Genomic DNA, 25,658 nt, shown 5'->3' with positions numbered 1-25,658 from the left:
CACCCATTTATACTAGATGAAGCAGATTAGGCTTTTGAGTGTTAAACTTAATAAATAATCATTAGGGATGTTATTTCCAAACTTAAGCCATGAATGAACATTTAATGAGGAATACTTGAAATCTGAAACAATTTTTAAGAGGCTTTAAAGCCCGCACCACTTAATTTTCAGTGGTAAAGCTGCCATTTTATTCGAGCTGGTTAAAACAGTACCCAGGTCTGTAAAGACTGAGTATGCTGGTACCTGTCTGTAGGGACTGGGCCTTGTGTTCAGCCTCTTCCAACCTTGAGGACATGGAGTCCTGGCTCTCCTGGAGTTTCCTACAGAGGAAGACAGAAGGTGAGAAAAAGAGAGCAGGGAGCAGCAAGTCACAGTTAAGAGATACTGAGTCAGTAAATCCTTGGTTCACACTTTGTGGCAACTGCAACTATTCTCTATTTTCCCACCATTTCTGAAGTGTTTTCCCCACTAAAATCCTCCCAACACAACCCACTCCTCATTAAGCAGCCCTATTAGGCAGGAATGTCTGGCCACTGGGGCACACACACACTGCAGCCAGGGGGTGTGTGTGTGTGTGTGTGTGTGTGTGTGTGAGACAGAGAGAGAGAGAGGGAGAGAGAGAGAGAGAAGGAGGGGGAGAGAGAGAGAGTTGAGTAGAGAGGGGGGAGGAGGTGACAGAAACCACAAGGATAAAATAGATTCATTCTTAGCATATAAAAAGTTGGGCTCTGCTGAGAAATTACCACTGCGTGTAAAAACATCAATAATCTAGCACAAAGACGGTCTTTATGGCCCTCTTTGATGCCCCACTTCTCCACCAATCTCTCTCTCCTGTCATCTCTATTTTTCTGCCCTCTACTTCATCCTTTCATCTCTCTCTCTCTCTCTCTCTTTCTCTCTCCCTCCTTCCCTCACTCCTTGCAGGGTAAAATGCATCAAAGGTGCCATCCATTTACTGCCCCTCTCAGACACAGGAAGTCAACTCTCTGCAAACAGGAAGGGGCCTATAAAACACTGACGTACAGGAAATACAGTTGGACAATTGATCTTCTACTGTACGTCTGAAAGGGGCAATGAGCTTTAAGGCAGCTTCACAGAGCAAACACGATGACTGACATGAGGGAAAGTAAGAGGTCTGTAATGTGCATTTAATATACACAATCACCTTAAAATGGGCCAGAGACTTAGCAAAACCATCACTGAGAGCGAGTTATTCTCAAGCGTTTTAATGACCGTTATCAGCAAACTGTTTGTTTCATTAGATGATTTGTACTTTGGAAGCAGTGGTGCAACTAGAAGCATGTTAACTAAACAAATGCCAATTTTTACTGAGAAATTCAGAGACAAACATGTCAAACAGATATCCCATCCAAACAAGCAAAGTTGCAATATTCAAAATATTTCTAAATGATCAATCATCAATGATGAAATGAAAAAATATTTTCCACTTTACCTTTTTAACTTTTTTCTTTTGAAAGGACGTACCCTCTTTTTTTTGTTTTGAAAAATGTGTCTCTATCATTTAGGATTACATCTGAAATCTGTACCTGTTTTGAGTTAATATATCATTGTTATAGCTGCATGGTGTGACACTAAAACCTGCACATTAACATGGTTGGAGATACTCTCCATGCTGTGCTGTTGCTATGTACTGTATTTGATCTGCTTCAGAGACTATTGGTTGACTATTGGTGGACAGGTTTTGGTCGTGTTTCTTCCTCTCCAAGTTACATCTGAGTTATTACATGTCAATCATAGCATTTAACTCCTGCTTACCCACAGTAAAAATATGCTGCCTCTTCAAGCCCCGAGGGTGCACCAGCTAATCACATGAGTGCTCATCATTTGGACTCTATTCATCCCTTTAATTCAAAATAGGAGTACATAGTTAACCGTAATTACTACATTTAAGATTGACAGGTCAATTCTACACCTGCACTTAAAAAACCAAACTGAATGTGGCTTCACATGATGACCTGGCCACCTTCATATTAATCTGGATTAAGTGAGCAATGTAGGAGGAAAGGCGCCAAAGTCTGTTGTAAAGTGGAACTATATTATGGCTGCCTGCATCTTAGGCAATTAGTTTAATTGTCTTTATGTTGAATGGGCTCCTTGCTGGGAATGGACAGTATCAGAATGACTCTTGGGGCATTCTAGCCTTTGTAAGAGTTAATACATCGTTTCAGTAGTCAGAAAAGTTCTTTTCATGTTCCTAAAATATCTCGTAGCAATTTTGAGTTGATTTATTACTGCCACAGGCTTCCTGTGTATCAGAAAATCACACACTTCAAAATGCCGATGAAATGGGCTTGAAAAGGAAGTAACCTAGTAAATCAAAGTAAACTTCTTTGTATCAAAATAAAGTGACACCTATGCATAATTTTTGTCATTATATATGTGTGGTGGGTTTCTTTCAGTTGCTGCATATTCACAGACACAGTAGATTTCTGTGGCAGCAATTATTCCGAACAAAAGGGCTGAAATATATTGTGGTAAAGACAGTAAATAAGAGTCTGAGGTGTTGATTCCCATCAAGGCAAGAATGGCAAGCACCCACATGACAAAAATGCTGGCATTGTCTTTTATGTAGGTTATTTTTCATTCCTGCATTCATCTGCAAAAGGAAGGCAACGTCTGAGAAAAAGCAAGAATTTGTTGATTAAACTGATAACTATGAGAAAAACTCTAAGGACTATTAGCTAAGAAGAAATTATTAAAGCGTGAATAGCTCTGCTAAATAAAGTCAGAAATCTTAAACCTATCATTCAGAGATTAGAATCATAGCAGTTATGCCTGAGGGCAAAATGACCCAAAGGTTTAAAATGGCAAAATAATGCAGAGGTTATTACTTGAAACACAGCTGCAGTAGTGCACACACAAACTCACACAGGGGCACAGTTATACCTCTCCTTCTCTGCATAGTCGTTGTGTAGCTGGAGCTGCTTCTCTTGGGCCAGGTTCTCAGCTTGATTCTTCAGGGACTGCTCGTACTCACGGATCTTCTCCTTCAAGGCCTTAATGGTCACCTCTAAAGGAGGGTAACAGCAGAACGAGTGTTGAGAGACAAGCAGGGAAGAGTTCAAATACTGGCAATTTGCAAAAATATATAGAGAACACACTATAGGGGTTTCCTAGATGTGATAGATGGCAGTGATGACGATAATGCTTTTGACAGGGGAGTTGACCTTTACTTAAGGAACAGCGTTTCATATCCTGCATTCTTCCTCTGTCAGCACAGACGAAGGCCTTGGCCTATGGCTCCTGCCTAATCTTTACATCCATGACTGGTATAGAATATTCACCATTCACCAACTGTAGATATGCTGTATTCATTAGGACTGCATTAGTGCTGAAACCCCATAACTTGCTGACGGCTGAGCTCTGTATGGGGCAGCCTGAAATAAATCTAACACATAACTGGGGTAATAAATAGGCCTCTGTGTGTGTGTGTGTGTGTGTGTGTGTGTGTGTGTGTGTGTGTGTGTGTGTGCGCGCGTGTTTCTCAGAGAAAGATATAAGTGAGTGAGACAATGATAAAGAGCATTGCTGCTTGCTGCCTTTGACTGAGGGCTCTTAGCACTTTGTGTGTGTGTGCGCGCGCGTGCGTGTGTGTGTGTGTGTGTGTGTGTGTGTGTGTGTGTGTGTGTGATTTAAACTCCAGTCTCACTGCTCTGACACATAATCAATAGAGGAGAGTCCCCTCAGAGCCCTCTTACCCCTTAACTGCTTAACTGAACTTTAAACATTTAGGTTGCGGGGATCAATGGCCCCTGCACTCTTTGTATGTGTGTGTGTGTGTGCATGTGCAAGTGTGCAGGCGGGTCCGTGTGTGTGTTTAACAGAAGTGGGAGTTCCACAGTGTGTTTTGGGGTTTAAATATCCCCCATCTATTGAGGCGGGAAGGAGGGATAAAGGATGAGGGAACAGGAAAATCAATGGCAGAATGGAACCCTGCCGCTATCGAGCTGTTCCAATTAACTCTCACTGAGGAAAGGGGGATTCCAAAACATTCCCCGCTCGCTCACTCACTCCTCCTTTTCGACTGAAATTACACCACTTTTATTACTGCTTCTCACTCATCTCTCTGCCTTTGTCAGTTTTTCCATCTTTCTTTACCCTGAGGTAGCCTGTCGTTTTTTATTCATGAAACTGTGCTTCATGTTTTTTTCCCTGAAAACCTATTTGAAAATGTAAAACCTTGTACATTTTTTGTGATTTTTAAAAATTTATAAGGCATTAAAATATGTTCAAATATGGCTTTTCCCTTTGAAAAGGGCTTTAAATATGTTTCTTTGACCTTACATTTGAACTTAGAAGTTGTCCACATATTATTGACATGCAGACAAAACGGTGACATTACACTTCAAGTACACCTGCAAAACTGTGGCAAATGATTACTTGTCTCAGTTTTACACAAAAAGGATTTTGCTGCATTTTCACACAAACTTTTTAAATGTTCACATTTGTCACACTGTCATCTACTTTTTGCTACAACCATCATCATCATTTTTCGTAACCAAAGTATTTCGAAATGACAGGTAGTTGTCAACTAAAACTGAATATTAAGTTCAAGCTCAGACTTAGCTAAATTCTTCATTCTACACTTGCACACATCCATCCAGCCATTTCACTTTCACTCCAGGTCACGCTGTATGAACTCTCTCATTGTTTACCACCATAGTTTTTGTTTTGGTCACATGGCTGTAACTGGTCGTAATGGTAGGAGAGATACCACATATGAGACTGAAATACTGAAACTTTGATATGTGATTATCTATGATTAAATGTGTGGCCTACATCCATGCCCTTCTCAAAGTCAATAAGCTCCCAAAATGTGTGCGTCTGCATGTGTCCCTTTCTAACCTTGGTTTTTGACCTCTGCAAACTCTTTGTTGTAGTCCTCCAGTGTCTCTCGAAGTTTGGTGTTCTCTGTCTCAATGTCGTGCATCCTCTGGAGCTTCAGCTGCAGCTGCTGAGCCAGCTCCAACACAGGTACAGGATCTGGCAGAGACAACACACACCACGTTACCACAGCGCAGAGCAGATTAGACAAACAAAGGCTGCAAGGTGGCATAGTGAGCTAGGAATAACTACATTCAAGGCCCTGGGAGAACGAGCGTTTGCCCTGGTGAAGTGTCCTTGAGCAAGGCAATGAAGCAAGCTGTTAGAGAAACAGCTCCAGGAGAACTGTTCTGGAGCTGACCCTGACCTTTGATCTCCCTGTGGAGAATTACTGGTTACTGCTAGGACCAAAAAATATCACAATTACTAGCTTTATTATGATAACGTGAGTTATATGTACTTAAACTGGTGCATTTGATATATTATCAACTCAGACTGGATTATCACAGATTAATCATCAAAGGGATCTGTGTGTGTATATCTTAACACATACACAAAAAGAAACGGTTGTGCAGTAAATTCAACAACAAACATTTCATAAGATGCATTTTTATGTTTATATATTTATATTTCCACCCATATTTTTCTTAATTCAGGTTCAATATGTTTTGTGTGTCTTTTCATTCATGGCTATTAATTGTAATAATTTTTTCTGGTTAGGTTTATTGTTTAAAAATGCCTGTAGTCTTGTATTTATCATACTGTCACCTTTGATAAGAAAGTTTTGTGTTCAACTTTTTATTTAAGGTAAACACAAGAAACCATGAGCCAAATTTGAAAATTGGCAAACATGTTGTTATTGGATTTGAATTAAGTCTCAAATATTGATATCAACCTAAAAAAAATATCCAGTATCGGTTAAGCTCTACTGTAGATACTTAGAAAAACTTTGTGCACTTCAGTGATTAGAAAGAGAAGAACAGAGATTTTGTTTGTTTAAAACACATAGCACTGAAAGGTCATGGTTTGTTTTCACATTCTCTATCAGCAAAACTGTATCCATAAAGGCAACTGAATGACACACTATCAGACTTTTTATCAACAGAGACTATTGTTGGGTTATGAGATAAACTTTGGTTTTGTACATGGATAAAAAAACTAATGCGTCAACTGCTGACACAGCAAGAGAATTGGATAAGTGATACCAAAAGAGAGACAGAGACAGTAACATAGATGAGACACATTAACAACAGAGCTTACTGGGCTATGATCAGTTAAAGTGTTTTCTATGATTCCGCTTGAAAGCAAGAAAAAAGAGAAACATGAGAGCAGACAGATGGACAAAGTGAAGCCGTAAAACAGGCAATGCAAAAGGTAAATAAGAGATTAAAGAACCAGAGACAGAAGGAAGAAAGACAACTTTCTGGAGGCATTTTACCAACATCTCTGTGAACACACAGCAGGGTTAACTGTCAGTGTGATGAAGAGAGCCCTGTCAGTCAGGCCAATCACATCTGATTGGTGCTCATGGGTGGCAGACTGGTGACAGGCAGCCAAGAGACGCAGGCGATGCTCATCAGCATGCCAGCTAAAAGAGCAGTTTCTGTGTGTGTGTGTGTTTATGTGTGTGTGTTGTACAGATAAGAGGAACTGACAGCTTACAGCTGGGGGTAAGGGCTGTGTGTGTGTGTGTGTGTGTGTGTGTGTGTGTCTCATGTCTGACGCAGTTAGATATCTTAACTATGCTAATGAGAGATCAGCAGAGAACGATTGGGGAATTTCATGCTGATTTTGTGCTGTCAAGGTGACACACCATGCAGGGCTAAACTCTGAGACACACACACACACACACACACACACACACACACACACACACACACACACACACCTTGTCACAAACACAGTTAAGTGCACACTTGCATAGAGTCTCATACAAATATACACAAGTACAAACAAACACTCAATAGGAACAATAACTGTATACCCTGAATTTGGACTCCTATCTGCCTGGGCGCCCTTGAAAATCAACTTTCTCTCCGTCTTATCAAACCTTTGTCCTTCACATAGGCCCCTCTCCAAATCAACTGTACAGCTTGTTAAAAGCAGTTTGACTTGTGGGCCACTGGTGCTGAACACTCTCGCCAGACACCTTTAATCTAAAGCAGAGCACACTGGGCTGACTAACCAGGCCTTCAGCTGATAGAAGACAGAACAAAACACACTGTTTCCTCTTTCAAGACTGCTGCATTAGTCAGGCTGGTCTGTGTCTGTGTGCGTGTGTGCATCAGGCATTACATCATTGTCTCGCTGCAAGTTAAGAATAGCCCCGTCAGAGCTGGCGCTGACTTATTGGGAGCAGTACAATCCAAAGATATTACTGTAGGTCTATCCATGTGGGAATATTATGACCTCCTTACGCTATAGATGAACTCAACTCCTCTCTCATTCCTACATACAAGGCCCCTACAGGGCTCCCATACAGCTGAAAATCTCCAACCAGTAGCACTGTGGCTGTGTGTGTGTTCTGTAACACCCTGTGCTGCGTGTCCCTCCTCAGCCTCAGTGTGCTGAACGTGACTGCTCATGAGTGCACTTCGCAGCAGCCAATCATGGGCGCACTTGTCATCCATATCAGGATGCACCTTCTGTTAAGACCCTCTAAAGGCTACACTAGTGGGGATGATCTCGTGGGGACATATTAAGGCGTTGCACACGCCTGGATGCACAGTGAAGGAGCACCAGAGGGATGGTGTCATACTTTTTCTCTTTCCCCTGTTGGTGCTGTCTGCATGGATAAAAGGGGTCTCTTGTTCACGTTTTTGGACTCAAGAGGTGTCTAGACAAACATAGACAGACATGCACACACAGCACACACCTTAAACACAAGTCTTACCTGGGACATCGATTATTTTCTTGTACACGTTCAAGAAGGCGGCCTCTGCTTCTTTACTTCTCTTACTCAAGGCATCGATCTGGAAAGAAGAATAAGTAATGGTTAATTGTCAGTCACCCCACCTCAGATCAGTGTCACTTCCATAGACTCCAAAGGCAGGCCCATTAATTTCACAGTAAGAGTAGTCTACATATCTGTCTATCCTCACTATGCATCAGTATGTTGCATGCGACCGCGGTTGTCCTGACAGTGGCTGCGTTGGTGTTTCCTTCCCGTGAAGTCAGTTCAGCTGTTCAGCTGATGACGGATGCGTTTCGTTTGCCGCGTGCCCATGTCTGTCTATCCTAAGTCTGTCGGTCAGAGTGTGTGTGTGTGTGTGTGTGTGTGTGTGTGTGTGTGCGCACGCACAAATATGTGTGTTCGTTTCCCCTCCAGCACGCTGACATCATTAAACAGCTGGCTCAGTCTTTCCAGCCACAGCAGGGGCAGATTATTCAGTCAGCTCTTAGCAGCAATACAGTGTGGATCCATTACTGATGCAGCCATTAACACAAGAGGGCACGGCATGCATTCCATCACCGATATTATTGAAATGGACAGCGTTAGAATGGATCCATAAGAGATTAATTCTAAAATCATACTGAAGGAACTTCTACACGGTTGTTAGCGCTGCAACATGAGGCAACAAGCTCTACTATAGTCTCTGTGTCACACTTCAATATGAGAAGCAGACAGAGTAGGCGAAACACATCCGAAATCAAATCTAAATCGAGGGAAACAGATGCCAAATAAAGACATTCAGATGGTGCTACTGTACTGGGCAGAGCTACAGCTGACTACTCTGGCTCACGCACTCAGACTAAACAGCCTTGTGTTTCTCTTCCAACTCCTCCAGCACATTGACTAAGAGAAAAGGAATAAAGACAAAAGCCTATATAAGTCCAAATATAAAGTCTTCACATTCCCAGCCAAGTCAGTAGTGTAGTTGATGGGTGGTTTAGGGGTTCTTGCCACTGTAAACAGAGCGGGCTACATGTAATACTGCCTGGGCTCCTATGGGAACCTAATAAATCTCTTCACATGGCTTTGATTCATCTCTAGTTTTTTAGCCGCAAAACATCTGGCCCCGAGTAGGCTGGTGCCAGCACCCCTCCCTCTCCCCCCTTTTATTTCTCTATGTCTTTTTCTCATTCTCTCTCTCGAGTTCTCCTTCTTGTCACTTCCATGTTCTCTGACTCATATTCTTTTCTTTCCCTCAATCATTTTCAGTGTCAGTCTTTCTCACATGTTTCTCTGTCATACAGTCATGTCTCTCTGGCATGCACAGAGCTCCTGTCTTGCACCCTCTCTCTCTCTCTCTCTCTCTCACACACACTATCCCACTACTATATCTCATTCTCACATCATGCTGCATCATGTACTTTACCCTCTTCATGTGCTATGTGACATTGAGCGATCAGGATCCTCAAATGCAAGGCCACTAATGGGAGATTACTGATGCTGAGTACTAATACCTCTCACACACCAACACCAAACCTGTTCATCAGCATCAAAATGTGTGTGTGTGCATGCGTGTATATAAGAGCACGTACCACAACACAATCTCATGATAAAGGAGAAACACACACAGACACTCACTCACAAACCGACGCAAAAAATGATCTGCCGATGGCAGTGAAGGAAGCCAGCTGCGTGACTGTACAATGACTGGGCCAAGGTCAGTGGTACAGCAGCTTTATATAGCCCAACATGGGAGGCAGGAAATAGACATTTAATGTAGGACACACCCTACAGTTAGAGGCAGGTTAACTGCAGGACCAGAGCCATTAGAAGACCACCCAGGATTTGCAAATACAACCCTGCTGTTCCAAACTGCAGCTCTTTCAACCAATCCCAATGACATCTGCTATTACATGCTCCCCTGCCCCCATCCCACACACATGCACACACACACACACACACACACACACACACACACCAAGCCAAACAAATGAAGTGACACAAATGATACCTCACCAGTATCAGTAGGTTACCGATGAGAAGTGCTTGCAATTGCAAAAGGTATCCCTGACACATCCACACACACACACAAACACATACGTACATACGTCAGCACCTTGTGCCACCATCACTCAGCACTGCCTCGCTCCCCTATCTAACCCATAGTGTGTGAAGGGCATCAGACTGACCTGCGCGTGTTGCCTGCGTGCATGTGTATGTGTGTGTGTGTGCGTGTGTGGCCCCAGTGGAGTCTGATAAGGGGAGGCTATGGGAAGCAGAGACTGAAGCCTTGGATAATGGAAAAGCTTATCTGATCGATGGACCAACAAGGAACAGTGAGCATGCAACATACACACACAAACACAAGTACACATAGACACACATAACCCGTTTACCAAACTGAGGCCTCGTGGAAACAGTACTGTTATTGGTAATAATTATGACCCGAGGGCATCCACCTTTCAATGACAAAGATTAAACAGAGTATCAAGACCTCCAAGTTCCTGGGCTAAAACTTTTTATTGTTCTGTCTGGTACCACATTCACTTAGTAAAGATTCAAGCTCCTGGGTAAAATGCTTAAGGATGAGTTACTCTGGGACTTCAACAGGAAGACCCTCTGGTTTCTGGTGCTGTCTTGTCCTTGATCAAAGCATTGAGGGGTAAGCAAACAAAGCCAGACTAAAATTACACATTCTCAGAGCTACTCATGTTGTGGCATGCAACTGCGCAGAATAGTCGACTGATTGATGGGCTGCTCTAAGACTGGCGCGGGTGTACAGTATTATCTCAATAATCATAAGATAATGTCTTTCTCAGTTCCGCGACCACCCACTAAGTGCCTCAGCATGTTCTGGTGTGCACGCCGTTGAGGTGTGTCAACATGAGGATGGTGGAAACAGCTGACAAAGCCCCAATTATACTGCTGCCGTTTCTATTCTCTAAATAGACTGTGGATCATCAGCAGAACATGGTGGAACCACTATAAATTACAGCATTTTTACATAACCACTGGCTGTGGTTGCTGCTCTAACACAAGAATATGGAAACTAACCCAGTGTTAAACTGTAATATTCTATGGCCAGTAGCAAAGCAGCCCTGTCACTATCTATTGAGATGATTCTGTTTGTGCGCATGCGTGTGTTTCCCTGCGTGTGTGTGTGCGCTAGGGAAGAGATACTGTTGGGATGAATGTCCACCCACTCCAACTCCAAATAACGCCCCAGTCTAAACCAGCCGCTTCCACTCCTACCCTCTGACTTTCACATATGGGAGTGAACTGGAAATGCATGGCTGCCAGTAAGGAGGAGTCATGATGGAAATAGGCCAAAATGATGGAGGAGGAGATAGAGAGGAACGGTGGGAGTATGATATAGCACACACACAAAATTCACCTCTTATAGGTCAAGGTACATAAAAACATAGGGTGTTACATTAAATTGAAAGTAAATAAATGTGCCACAATGAACAGAAATGGCTCACGATTCACTAGATCACCGAAAGAAAAAAACAAATAACCCTGCCGAATCATGCAGACAAACAAAGTCTGAGGAAATAGCATTCGGTGAGTTGTGACTGGCTAGAGCCGGGGTTTTGTGGTGCCTTTTTTTTTGCAGGATGCAATTTAAACACACCCTCGGGCTACAGGACTTCATGAATAGGACAGAAAATCAAGAGCAGAGCAGAGCGGAGAAAAGAGGGAGAGGAAAGAGGGGAAATGAGATAGTGGCAAGAGAAAGAACAGGAGATGGCGGAGAGAAGAGAGGAGAGAGAGAAGTGAGAGAGAAGAAATGACGATTTAAGAGGAAAGACGAAAGCGGAAAAAGGAGAGAAGGGCACTGAGAGACCAGTCAATGAATGTCAAACGGACTTTGTAAAATGCATTGGTCCAATGCTGTGCTTGGGCATGTATGTTTATCACTATGTCAATATAAATTCTCAGTAACACACTCACCTCTCCTTGGAAGCTCTTGAGTAAAGGGGCAACCTGTTTCCGTAAATCCTAAAAAAATAAAAGAGAAGAGGAGTTAGTCATTCTCAAAAATGACATAATCAGCTTCAAACCTAAAATAATCCTAAATACACAGGAACATGTGGCAGTGATGTTCAGAAGCATTGACAACTTAATGAGTTGTATAGTAGTGAGACCATGTTGTGATCAAATAAGTCACTCATTATTTCTACTAGCGACCATTCATGCCACTGCCAATGAATAAAAAGTAGTGCGTGAGTGAGTGATGAACATGAGGGTAGGGAGGAGGCCAGGTTTGTAGCCTGAGGTGCTCTGGCGGACTGCGTCTCTCATAAGAACAGGTGCAGCACCACCTGGGCCACCCAGAGGCACCACTGGTGCGTGTGAGACAGGGAGTGAATGAGCCACAGCGTAGGCCTACAGTTAATGCAAATTGTCTCCGCGCACCAAGTTTTTACTATAAAGCAAATGCTTTTTATCCTGCAAGTCCCATTGCATGACTTTCCAGTACGACTCAGCGGTTTCAGATTAGATAGCCAGTCGAGTATGTATCAGGGGAACATGCAAATCACCATGCTGTTAGCTGAGCCTACATCCTGACAAACTGAACTGGAGCGTACGGTAAAAAGCACAGCAGAATAGGACATTCTGTACAGGAACATTTGATTTGCACAGTTTGTGGACACACACACATACTCACAAAACTGCCTAATGAAGATGTGAAGTAGGGCAACGACAGATGTGTGCTTGTGAGACTCTGCGCCTTTTAGAAACCTCTGTCTAAAAGCATAACCGATGCTGCAGGGAGCGTGCCTCCCAAACTGATCTGGGACCAGTGTCTGGGCCTGGCCTCAACCCAGGTTGGTCCAGACAGGCCGCTTGTCTGGGGCTGAGGACAGGTCATGACCTTGGTGACCCTGCTCCATTGTTACCTCATCAGGGGTCGTTGTGGCTGTTTGTCTGGGCCAATTCAGTATTCCCCCTGCTGAGGATAATGACCCCCCTTGACCCCACCCCCTTTACTGCTCATGCTCTCTCTTTCTCACACACGATAAGCATGAACACAAAAAAAACACCCACGAAAAAACCAGAGAAGTGTCAGTTCTGTCATTTGCATTAGATTTTGATTATATTCTAATTTTGCATTTCAGTTTCCTTTCAGTTAGAATTTAGATGACCCGCACTACTTCCTGCTTGGATAAATAAAAATAATGTGTTTTCTTATCTTATTTTGCTTAGGTAGCTTAGGTTCCATTGTTTTGTCAGAACCAAGCAAAATGTGCTCACACATCTGTCTGTATTAGTATAAATTAGCGTAAAAGACTGTTTTCATTTCACTATTTCATACTATTTTTTACTGTGGCTTTAAATTTATGTAAATATTTATGTATATACTGGAAGCAAAAAAGGAAACCTCTGTATAATGTAACACAGTCTAGTCTACTAGTCCTCCAATAATTACTACCTTTGCTCAAAACATAATCTTCAACTTTTGTTGAGACTGTGTCTGCATGAGGAGCCGACATTACCGTCATTTATTAAACAACATCTTGAAGTTGCTGATTTTTTTTCCGGCCAAGTTCATTAAAATCCTAATTTTATTTGAGATTAGATGTTGATCTTCCAAACTTGCATTTTCAAGTTTTGGAGGCGACTAAATACTTCAGAAACCTTGAAGAGTCTCCACACACGCTCAACAACGCACACTGAACACACAAAAACAAACACATTCAGATTACACATAGAGGCAAGCTACTCCTTTAACCGAATACCCCAGCAGTGAACCTCTTTGGTCCACTCTCTAGTGCTCCGCCCCCTTGCCCCCTCCACTTCCAAAGATTTATGACCATATAACATAACAATGCACACAGACACCATGGTCAATCTGTGTGTGTGTGTGTGTGTGTGTGTGTGTGTGTATAGTGAGGGAGTGGAGGGGGCCAGGCAGCAGGAGATGGATGGCTGGTGTGTGAGCTGCCGGCAGACAGCAGACAGGCCAGCCTGAGGAATCCTCCAGGGAGTATGGAACTCACATTTGCTGTCTGTCTACCCTCCAGCTAAACACAAACGTGTGTATGTGCATGCGTGCACACACACACAAGCACACACAAAGTTGTTTTACTACCACTGCCTCTGGCTAGCAATCTCTGGGACATTTTACAACCATTCCCACCCTTGCCTTTATAACAGTGTAGTAGAGAAGTCTTGACTAACTAAAAGGAAATTAAGAACTAGATGAATAATTCAGACAACTTAGGAAGCTCAGTGAGAGGTGGTCTCAGAAAAAAAAAATTTCAACAGTGTGTCAGTCCTAATGAATTATGAAAACTTTGTTTTCACGCTGCATTTCTTTGCACTACTTTCAAAATGCTACAAAAGCCAGTGTGTGTGTGTGTGTGTGTGTGTGTGTGTGTGTGTGTGTGTGTGTGTTATTATGCAGACCATGAGTGCAGTTCACGCCAAGTACAGCTCAGCAGACTAGACACAGTCAACGTGGGCTGGTCTCCTGGTTGTTGAATAATGGATCAGAGACGGACTCCCGCTCAGCCTAATGCAGTCTGATCTGATGTGACTGTGATCTCCGCTGACTGGTGTGGACCACAGAGAGCTCACAGCCCGCTCTATAGGCTGGTCAACCACACACACACACACACACACACACACACACACAGCCACGCACGAGACGGAAGACACAGCTCCGCAAATGCACACAAGACGATCAGGGCATTTTTAATCAAGATCAGACCATCACACGTTTTGAACCAGCCTATTTGGTAGGCAGCCTGGATGCTTATACACTTCCAAACGCCAGGAGTTTTAGTGCTGATTCCTATTGAGCCTGTTACAGCCCTGTAATGAATCCTGTCGCTCGTCTGGCCTGGCTCAGATTCCTCCTCCACATACCAGGGAGATGCCAGGGGCCACACAGACGCCAGAGGAGCCTTCCTAAATCACAGCCTTGTTACACTGATGAATGTGTGTGTCCTGTTCTGTGATCTAGGCTATCTGCCTCTGTGTGTTTGTGTGTGCGCCTCTGCGTCTGCATGTTTTCTTTGTGTGTTCTCTATCTGCCTCCATTTGTGTGCTTCCACACCTCTGTGTCTGTCTTGCTTCCCTGTGTGTGTTGCTAGTTATGTGGTTATACTTGAGAATGAGATTAGAGATGAATGTGCAGGGTAAAGTGAAATTAGCGTCTTTTGTATGCAGGTACAGTTTCCTCTAGTGTATATTCCTCTGCCCTGGTTGGGCTACATGCTGAAGTCAATAGTCACAGTGCTCATCCTGTGGTAACTATAATAGGTCTACTGTCAACTCCACAGAGAGTTGACAATTTTCTATCCACTGTCTACTCCATTCATGCATTATTCATACTACCATCAATAATTCACCATGGTGACATTACCAATAATAACACAACAATACTTTGTTTTCGCTGTGTGGTTTAAAATGTGTTGCCTTGGTAACAGAGATGAAACAAATATTCCCAGGAGGAGTGATGGGAACACAGGAACAGGACAGAATTCCCTCCTGATCCCACTTAGTAGTGTTGTCACACTCTCTTTCTCTCCCTCCTGCTCTCTCTCTCTCTCTCTGTCTTCCTCCCTCTCACATACACACTCATGGACCACACTTTCTGCACACATAAAAAACTAGGTCAGATAATACAAACTCCTGAGGGGTTTTCTGTTTTGTCTCTTTAGGATTTCAGGGAAACTAATGGAGAGACTATTTTTGGGAGCCAAGCCCGCATCTCTGCGCCGTCTACTCCTCCCCTGCTTTCTCAGTAAATAATCATGGCTGCAGTTAAGAGGAGGAGAACAGACACAGAGAAACACTGTGGCAAACTATGATTGTCAAAAGAACTGCGGAATATATGCATGTTTGTGTGTTGGTGCGTGTCTGTGAATATCTGATTTTCTCACCTCTGGTGTATTCTTCTTGAACTCGCGGCTCAGGTCGATTAGTTTCTTCCTGGACTGTTCACTCTCGTCCTGTCTGTTGGCAAGCTGTGTGGCGGTGGCATCTAGTTCTTTCTGCAATGCAAACACACAACTTTTTCAGATTGCTATGAAGAGAGCTGCATATTTTTTATCATACTTATCATTAATGTTACTGTCATTATAATCAGCATCATTGTTACCACCAAGGATAAAAAAGACAGCAGACTCCTTGACCCATCTGGCGTACTGCAGACTACCCGGCCTGCCTCAGCTGAACTTGGCCAGTATTTTGCGGCAGCAGAGGCAGAGAACAGAACCACAACACCAATGTCCCGCCAAGGAAAAGCCGTCTGCACCAGTAGTTTGATCTGCTACCAGCGCAAGCAATATGTGAGCCATTCAGGCTGTCAGTCAATCAGTTACCACTGTGTCTGGCATGACAACTTCTGTAGCAATAGACTACTACACACGCAGTTCACAACAATTATTGACTGTCTGCACCAGACGACCCGTCCCCTCCCCACATAACAACAACAGCACAATTATCAACAACAGCAGTGTTGTCAAGGCTGAGGCAGGGCCCGCCTTTATCCACATCCATTTTGCATTGTTATTAATAGCTATTTATGGGACTAGTTCCAGATGATGGGCCAAGTGCTGACATTAACAAGACATTCAGGCCTTGTAAAGATTGTATCTCTTTCTGCTGAGTGTGTAAGCGTTGCTGGATTATGTTTCTGTTGGATTCTTGCCCTCTGTCACGCTCACTCCTTTTTTTTTTTCCCCTCATTTTTCCGTACTCTCTACAGATCATCCACTCACTCATTCAACCAGCATTTCCTTCTCCTCCATTTAAATCTCTCTCTTCTCCCTTTACTCCGCCTCCCCCTTTTCTTCTCCTCCCTCCCATCCACCTCCTGTGAGGCCGCCCACCCCTGAGAGTGATTAAACGCTGCTGAAGGGCCGTTATGCTAACTAACACACTAATCATTTAATACACACATTACCACAGGGGCCCTTGTGGCTCAGTCTGCTGACAAGGTCCCAAAACACACGCACGCACACATGCCCACCCCCCGAACACACTCAAGAAAATACAACCCTCTAAAGAAATAGTGTGATCAAGTACTAATTAGGAGATTTTTCCCCCATCAGCATCAAGTTTAATTCCCTGACCAGCCGTGATCTCGTTTTATCCACAAACCATAAAAAAATAAAACAAATGGACTTGGTCGATTGTCCACTGCAACGGATTTTACGCAGTAGCACAGGATGTTTGAAAAAAAAAAAAAAAAAACTGCTCACTTGCTTACATGCCATCTTGCTCTCGCTGCCCACGGAGCAGTTGATGTAGCAGCCTGTCTGCCCATGGCCATGGAGCAGCTGCACTATCTGTTAGTGAATTCGAGCGTGCGCAGAAGCTTGTGCAACGCTTGATGAAAGGAGGAACCTAATAAATTTTAATCATGTTAAATTAATTGTCAAAAAATGAATGCTCTAGTTCATGAATAGAGGTGTAATTATTATATTGGTAAAGATTAGCTACAGAACAAGAACACAGGACCCAGTTGGTTCAAGATATTAACATCAAATTGGCAGATATTAATCACAATATGATGCATGAGGCCTCAAGGCTTACTTTTCTGGGTGGTGGAGACATCACCAAAATCATTTAAATATAATAACTCAGAGTGGAACACTTCAGTTTAAAGCATGATTTGGATTCAGATGGCATAAACAGCAACCAGGATAAATTTAGGTATATCCCCAAAGTAAAGAGATAATGCCGTTAATCGTCCAAGCTGGGCCATTAAACACTAGGAATGAATTTTGAAAAAACAGAATTTCCCTCTGAGAGTACATGATCTGAGTCACTACAAAAGTAAAATACCAAGGATGACCGATAGAGAGCAGGTCCATATGTTATACACCTTAGGACACAATTAAGTAGATCAACTTGAAGAAAAAAGTTTGAGTTAGTTCATTAAAAATAAATATAATGAAATGAAGCATAATTTGCATTACAGTGTCTGCACCATCCAAAGTCACAACTGCCTCTAAAAGACTAATTTTTAATTCTTATATATTTTTTAACAGTGAATTTATAGAAATGAGTACATAACCTTTGCACCACATGAAAACACAATAACATTACACATGATTATTCATGTTCTAGTCTTTTTAATGATAGTAGTAAATGTACAGCTCATATTATTGCTTACTGACTTGAAATAACTAGCCTTGTAAACCATATGTTTTTCATTAAATTTACCACAATGCTCTTTGATATGCAGATAAGTAAATACAAATGTAGGTAAATTCATTTTCAACTAAATAGAGTTATCAAAAAGTCAAAGTTATACGACACAGCAAGATAATCTATTGATATACTGTAAATGCATTAATAAGCTCTGTTTTTAAGAAAAACTGAAATATCCACAGCCCTCCACTAGGGTTCTGCTTTAGGAGGTCATGTGCCAATCCCTGACGCCCTTGATTCAGTCCAATCCCTTTTCAATACCCTGCACATATCCCAATGTGTTACCAAATCCCCATTCCGGAAAAAAAAAAATCTCACTGCTGAGCTAAATAAACACATCACACATGAAAGAGGATTGATTCAATGCCAAGTGGGCAAGTAATTATGGGCATGGTCTCAGTTTAAAAAAAAAAAAAAAAAAAAAAAAAAAAAAAAAAAGGACCCTCAGACCCAGTCAGGTTTTGACTATGCAGCAAACTCTCTGCCCACATCAGCAGACACAGGCAGACTTTACACTCATCTTGCTGATAGAGCGTAACATCTCAAGTGCACGATTCCTGCTGCCTGCCCCCTGTTCACACACATCACATCTTACTGACCATTAGGAGACAAATACTATTCTGATTTTTAAGCCACACATTATTACAAATGATAAGTTGCCATATTTTAGCTCCTTAAGTGGAATACTGAACAAATATGTTTGGGTGTTTGCTCTGCTGAATGCTGTTTTTGTAGATTGTGGGTTCTTAGCAAAATAAACCTGTACAGTACTGTGGTCAGTTAACATGTTACAGAGTTGCAGACTTAAGCTAGAAACACACTGAAGATGTCCTTTTTCTCCTTATACTTGTGTCCTTTGTTTCGACAAACTAAAACACACTGATGCATAAAACATGTTTGTTTAAAAGGCAAATTTATTTTTTTTCGCAGTTGGTTTTCTTTTTTAGGTTTATAAAGACAAAGTTGAACTCACACAGTGTTTGATACAGTGTTTTTTCTATGCAACTTTTTCTCATGGGCTGAGTGTGTACTCATGATGTCAAAATCTGACTCTCTACATTTCCTCTGAAAATTGTTTCAGAACATTTTCATAAGACCAACATATTCACATTAACATATTGCCCCTTGTTCTCCCAAGGTGATATTCTCAATTTTATAATACTGTATAGGAATACAACTGATTGGCCCATAATTTAGTAGGGTGATATTAACTCTAATATGAGACAGTAGAATGTCAATATTAATTTTTAAACTTTGATAAGGATAATCAAACTGTTTGAACTCTTCAAATTGAGGACTGTGAGTGCCCAGTCGGTCCAGCTACCTGATCCTTGCTAGCACTCACATAGCATTTTATATTACCGTCGTGACTAAAGATAGCAAATAGCAAGATTAATAGATAGCTAAATAAAAAGACCTTTCATTTTTATAATGACTGCGATGGTAACATCTGTCATTATATGTCTAAAGTCATCGACAGTGAAGACAAACTGCAACACTGTGTAGAATGGGTAGCTAAAAGGATTGGATAGAGCCTTGCCACATTTGGGTTTGAACAAATAAGTCAGCAGTGCAAATATGGCCGCAGAATACTGGAACAGGTGTCAAAAATAGATGTCCAAGTTATGTCACATATTTTAAACTAAATTTCTCATTCCGAGTGATCTATCCCAGGGTTTCTTTGGATCTGAGTAAAAAGCACATACTAAAAGCAGGTCGATTTAACTATTTTGTTGGATTTATCAATCCAAAAAAACTTTTGGAGGGGAATACTGGGAAAAGCGTAAGGCAAGGCTGCCCTACAGGGGTTCAAGCCATCTGGCATACCACTGGGATTTTCTCTTTATCATGTTTGACATAAATGATTGGCATCATGCTAGTCTGATAAATCATACAAATTAACATGTTTGACAAGCAGCCAAAACAAGTGAAGAAACGCTTATTAGAAAATAAAAAAAACAAGCCAGTTAAGGGAGTCAATGTTTTCAACTAGATGACTACTGTAATGACACGAAATATAATTAAGAGCGCCAAACCACATACATAAAAAACCGGTGTCCACTGTGTTTGGGCCCTCAGGCCCAGTCCCTGAGGTCAACACTCTCTGGCTCTCCTTGGCATGACTTTCAAGTGTTTTACTCTTCAAATCTGAAAACACTTTAATTTACTGGTGAATTAATTCATTTAAACATTTACATTAACTCCAGTGCTATTTTTAAATCTAGCTATGGCTGGTTAGGACTGCACTGTCTAGTTTAGCAGAGGATGGAATATGGTGTGTGCAGGGGAGCATTAAGTGGGCTGTAATGTCTGTGTGATTGCTGTAACAGCTCTGCTTGGCTTGGCTGGACTGGCCCACAGCAGCAGTCCCTGTCCTGGTTCATTTGGTCGTCTGGTCAGCTGTAAAGACGATTGGAACAGATTGCCAACAGTCCCTAGAGAGACTTCAACACCGACTTGGCCAAGAAGCCTCCCGCACACTGCTCCACACGCGTGTGCTCTCACATGAATGCACTCACAGGCCGCTGCAGTAACTTGGGGAGCCCAGTCTTTCCACATTCTTTTGAACTCTGTTTCAAAAGAGGAAGTCTGCTAACATGTTCCCCTGCGAATGTTGGCATGGTGAGCTATGTTTGCAGCTAGGAGGGGAGGCTGGGCCAAACAGAAATGAGTATCTCTCTGTCCCACCACTATGGTAATAATACTAATCACTGATAACAGTCACGGGTAAACAAATCCTATTACCACTGGCCATCAGACCCAAGGTGTATGTGTGTGTGTTCATCTCTCCTAATGAAATTCCTTCCACTCGTCTGCAGGCAGAGAGAGGCCTTCTATCTGACTAATTCGCTCTAATTACTCTAATGAGCCACAGGTGATGATACAGTGAGACTGATTAATTAAATGGGAGGCACCAATCAGGCATGTCTGATTATGCCAATCATATCGACTACAGACTAAATGAGATAACAGGAGACAGACGCACTTTAATTGAGGCATCAAAACTTCATGGAATTCTTTATGCCCTCACGCTCCGACGATGCCGAGACAGATAGGCTGGTGGAATGACAACAAAGTTATTGTTATGTACACAGTATGAAGTCAATCTGCAGCTGCTGTCTGTACTGCCACGGTGACCAGGAGTGCACACCGAGGAGAGAACACCACACAAGGATTTGATTCAGATCTCATTCCCTGTAGAATAATTGGGACTATAACTGCTAGAAACACTTTGTTTACACCTAGTCTGCAGTCACACATGCCAAGTAGTCTGCCACTACTCCTTTAGTCCAAACACAACGTAGGTTAACTGCTCCACATTTGGTGCATGTTTTACACATTAATCTAATGGGAGTACCACTTTTGAATACAAGCCAAAAAAGAAAGAGACATACAACAATACATTCACTTCTACTCTATAATACTAACACCATATTAGTCACACTACAGAAGAGGCTAATATTTTAAAACAAACCTCTCTGTGTTCATTACAAAGTGAGACAACTTTTACAGCCTCTGTACTTGGCAACACAACACAGATGTTTAAGAGATGAAGTTTTCTGTCCTGCCAGTGCAGTCGCTAATCTTTCCTTTTATCTCTGACATGTCTAAGGCTGTTATGTGGTTATGATAGTAAACAGTAAAGGCGTCTGGAAAGATGTCTTATCTGAAATCTACGAGTCCTATCTTTCAAACTCCCCCTCCATATTCCCTCACAGCGTTCCACCTCCTATGTGGCTGACTGTTCTGTATGCCAAGCCTACTGTGTGGGGGTGGAGTCGTGGGGTGGCAGCTCAGTCAGGAGCAACAGCTACGCTTGCTACAACGACATGGTACATGATCACACATCACAGGCACGCCCCCTCAAAACACAGCATAACAGCAGCACAGATAAGAGACTACAATCCTGGCTGCTTGTCTGCCTTCCTACCTTTGACATAGCAGGGTGCAGAACTTTAAATGTGCCAGCAGACGCCGTTTTCACTAACCACACAGGGTTTGAAGACACAAGTCATATCCTCCTGAATCTCTGTATTTGCTTTTCCTCTCACCCATTGGAGTCAAAGCCACAAAGTTTTCTTTACCACAAGCGAATACAATAGTTTCACTGTGACAACTGAGGTTTGAACAATTTTTTGGTGTGTGTGTTTGTGCAACTGTGTGTGCGTCTGTGTTTGCGTGCAGAGCAGTTGGAGGCGGGGGTCAACCTACCACTCTCCACAGTCTAACAAGATGCTTGTGGTCCCTGAGCGTTTTGCTCCTTTTTTTGAACACAGATCCATATCTACCAAAAGCACAGGAGCTGTCAAGACTCACCTCACTGACGCTGACGCAAGCCTGGATCAAAAACAGCCTTTTTACACCGCAGCCTCGTACGTATTGATCCATGTTTCTCTGCCGAGAGACTGGTTGTTGTTTTATCTCCCCAACATCCAAGCCTTAACTCTCCTGAAGCTTGCTGAGAGCTAGTCATTATTTTGCCTGACCTATTGTCTGACAAAGGTTTTCAGAGGCCAGGCCTGAGCCTAAATACAAATATAATGAGACTAAGATGGTTTCTGGCATGGAGGAAGTGCAGCTCACTTGGTCTCATTTTGCAGAGTTCGAATTTAGCTAGAGGCCTGTGTCACAAAGGGTGAGTGGTGTGGAGAGTGCAATGGGAGGAGAGGGGTATGGCGATATGCTAGGGTGTAATGCATTGGTGAAAGGGCAAGATTTTTCATCCCTGCGTTTACAGGGTGGAACGGCTAGGATATTGAGATCTGAGATAGGATCAGAGGGTAGTGAGCTGTTTCAGCTACGATAAAGGCCACGCATTACAAACAGAGCACAGATAGAGAGAGAGAGAGAAAGAGAGAGACAGAGAGAGAGAGAGGGAGAGAGTATCACACCTCTCATCCCTGAATTAATGCCGCCATTCTGCCAGGAAGCTATTCTGTGCCAGTGAGAGGGGATTGGGGAGGGGATGAGTGCACAGATACGGACTAAAAAATGGAAACAGCGATCATGGAGAGGGGCGATAGGGATTAATCAAGTCTGGAAGAGTGGGGCTCTCCAGGCCCCATAGCAGATATAGGAAGCTATGGCCCAAGGACTCCAGCAAGCAATTGACGTCGCCACTATTAGTTTATATGACTTCAAATACACATACCGTAGTAACCGTAGGTGGACAATGACAGGGTCACAGGTGCAGGCTGGCAATGTTGAAATGTTGAAGACATCCAATCATCATCCTTCAGTCACATATTTAGCTTACGACCCCTTGACAACAGGGCAGTGATCAAAGTTGCTCCAATTTAGTTGAGATTTTTTATCCGTTCTCAATTCGTTAACCTCTTTGATTTGTTGCAATTCACATAGACTTGCATTTAAGGATGACAGGCAGATTCATGTTCGTGGCACAGTAACTTGACACTGAAGAAGGTGTGCATCACTCTCATGTGCCTCTGGTACATTAAATCCCTGCTCTGCATGATGCCCTTTTTCCACATTTTAATTTAGCCTTGTCTATCTATTGTATCCAGTAATTTTCTAGACGCCTGATGATGACACATCAGCATGAGTTGTGCCACGGCCTGTAAAAGCAGCATGTTGACTTCTATGCATAAATTAAAAGCATATATCAACATGCTCGATTAGGTTAGATATATCTAGACTCGTTAATGTGTCCAGCCCATGCTGTCAGTATTTTCTATCGTGGCCTAGCCATCTGACTGAGTTTGACACCCATGGTCTATACGATCAACGTCAACAGAGCATGTCCTGGGGCTAAGTCTTACTCAGCCCTTATGAGTAAGAGTTTTCTGCTCTGCTTGCACGACTTTTGAGAGGAAAAGGCAGAGAAACACAGTGAGAAAGAGGGAATGAGCATAGCTAATCCTTACAGTAATGACAGAATAATTAGCTTGCGTTAGGCTAAGTAATGGGTTGTAATTATATCATTTATTCTGTGTTGAGAGAATATGATATAATGCCTGCACAATGAAGGAAGAGGAATTGAGCTTGGTGGGAAGTAGGATGGAGCATGTGTAAGAGCTCAGGCTCTTTCTATTGATTGATCCAAACATCAAACGAACCACTAGAGTAATGGGGGGAGTGAAGGACAGCTAAAAGCTATTTGGAGCCTTCACTGCATAAAAGACTTGACCTGTTCCATACAGCCTACATATCAAAACCATCAAACAGCAATCAATAGACCAAAGCGGTCAACTCAACAAACCGTCACCCTACTAAAACATCAAACCCCCGGCCCAAGCGTCAGATGATAGGCTACACTCAGCTTATCCATTACCATCAGATAAAGAGGAGATAAAACACAGAGCCTAATCCTTTCATGTGTCGTGACAGCCACAGCAGCCTCCAAGGCATTCCTTCAGTCTGGCTCTCAAATAGTTTTATGGCGGAAGGCAGCCATTCAGTCAGCCAGCCAGGCAGTCAGGGCTGTTCTGGTCTGTTTGTCTTATTTCACAGTTTACACGCTGTTTTATAGGTAGTTATTATGGTCACCATGGTGATGCCATACGTTTTTATGGTCTTTTGGTCTGAGGGCAGAGAGTGTAATAAATGAAAAAACACACACACATGAAAACAAAGACTCACAAAACACACTCCTGCTGTGGAAAGGTCTCCTGTCCCTCCCTTCCTCCCTCCCTCACTCTTTATCAGTCTCGCCAAATGCCTATCTCCCTACTTTCTGCTTCATGTGAAACATGGATAGGCTAACGTAGAATTGTCCTCTCTCATTCCACATCTGGAGCTGATCAGAGGGCCTCCTGGAAGTTGAGGCCTCTGGGCCTATTAATAACCATACCGCTGAACTCAGGGTCAGACAGCAGTCAGCGGATGAGCCTGTGTCTACTAAACACATAGTCCCTTCCCCCTTCCTCAAGAGGACAACTCTCACTTTTAAAAATGGGACTGCAAGCTACAAAGCTTAGAAATGATCAACCAATTTTACACTTTTAAACTGGTACAAACACAGACTCCAACTCAGGCGGAAGCTCAAAAATGAGTAAACAAAGACTCAAGTTTGAACTTCACATTTGGTCATCCTTTAAAAATAAAACAAATACATAAGCATAGGGAAACATCCTGCGCTAGCTGTGAGACAATTTTCTCCCTCAAGTTGTTTTTTTCTTCTTTCCATGTCCAAACAAGTTCAAGTTCAAGGAGGCTAGACCTGTTAAAGGCAAGACAGATGGTGAAGTCATCATGTGTTAGCTCTAAAGGTTAGGCCAGTCAGACAGCCCAGGTCATACTGAGGTCTGCAGGGTCAGACCACCTCTGAACCCTGGCTCCAGTCTGACAGCTGCTCAGGTCAAGGGTCAGGGAGATGTTAAGGTGCTGTCTGAGGAAGTTCAATGAATTTAACAGATACACGACTGCGTCATTTGTATAGAATTTCCCATGTTTCCGTGGACAAAGCCATGGACCTGCCTTAAGTATTTTAATTTTACATTAGGCAATGCCTGTGCAGTAATAATAGCAGGGTTCTAGTAGTTAAAGCTATTCAAACTTATTCCCAGAACCATATAAATTGGTATGGCAAGCATTACAATGACTTTGGTTCACTAAAACTTAAACGAGACAGCCTTTCTTTCATTAAATAATTATACCTCAAAAACTGAAAATACACATCAACAGTTTCCAAGTTTCTCTGACTGAGCAAAGTTTCACCAACCTACGACATAAAACTAAATCAGTGAATGCCATACAAAACGCAGAGAACAATTTGTTAAGCATAACC

The 25,658-nt window shown here is 42.6% G+C and overlaps 1 protein-coding gene across 5 annotated transcripts in view; it reads right to left on the bottom strand.

Moving 5' to 3' along the window:
* The window catches only part of cux1 (cut like homeobox 1), a 59,833-nt gene that overhangs the window by 26,183 nt on the left and 7,992 nt on the right, over positions 1-25,658 (bottom strand). For all 5 annotated transcript variants that reach the window (XM_022767562.1, XM_022767563.1, XM_022767564.1 and 2 more), the window contains exons 2-7: positions 15,634-15,744; positions 11,693-11,740; positions 7,739-7,817; positions 4,867-5,004; positions 2,908-3,031; positions 244-320 (exon numbers count right to left, since the gene is read on the bottom strand). In XM_022767562.1, the coding sequence (XP_022623283.1) occupies positions 244-320; positions 2,908-3,031; positions 4,867-5,004; positions 7,739-7,817; positions 11,693-11,740; positions 15,634-15,744 (577 nt within the window). The remainder of the gene's footprint in view (positions 1-243; positions 321-2,907; positions 3,032-4,866; positions 5,005-7,738; positions 7,818-11,692; positions 11,741-15,633; positions 15,745-25,658) is intronic.

This window comes from Seriola dumerili, unplaced genomic scaffold (genome assembly GCF_002260705.1).
Source record: "Seriola dumerili isolate Sdu_G_001 unplaced genomic scaffold, Sdu_1.0 BDQW01001195.1, whole genome shotgun sequence".
Taxonomy (NCBI): Eukaryota; Metazoa; Chordata; class Actinopteri; order Carangiformes; family Carangidae; genus Seriola; species Seriola dumerili.
This window is presented reverse-complemented; position numbering and strand designations above follow the sequence as displayed.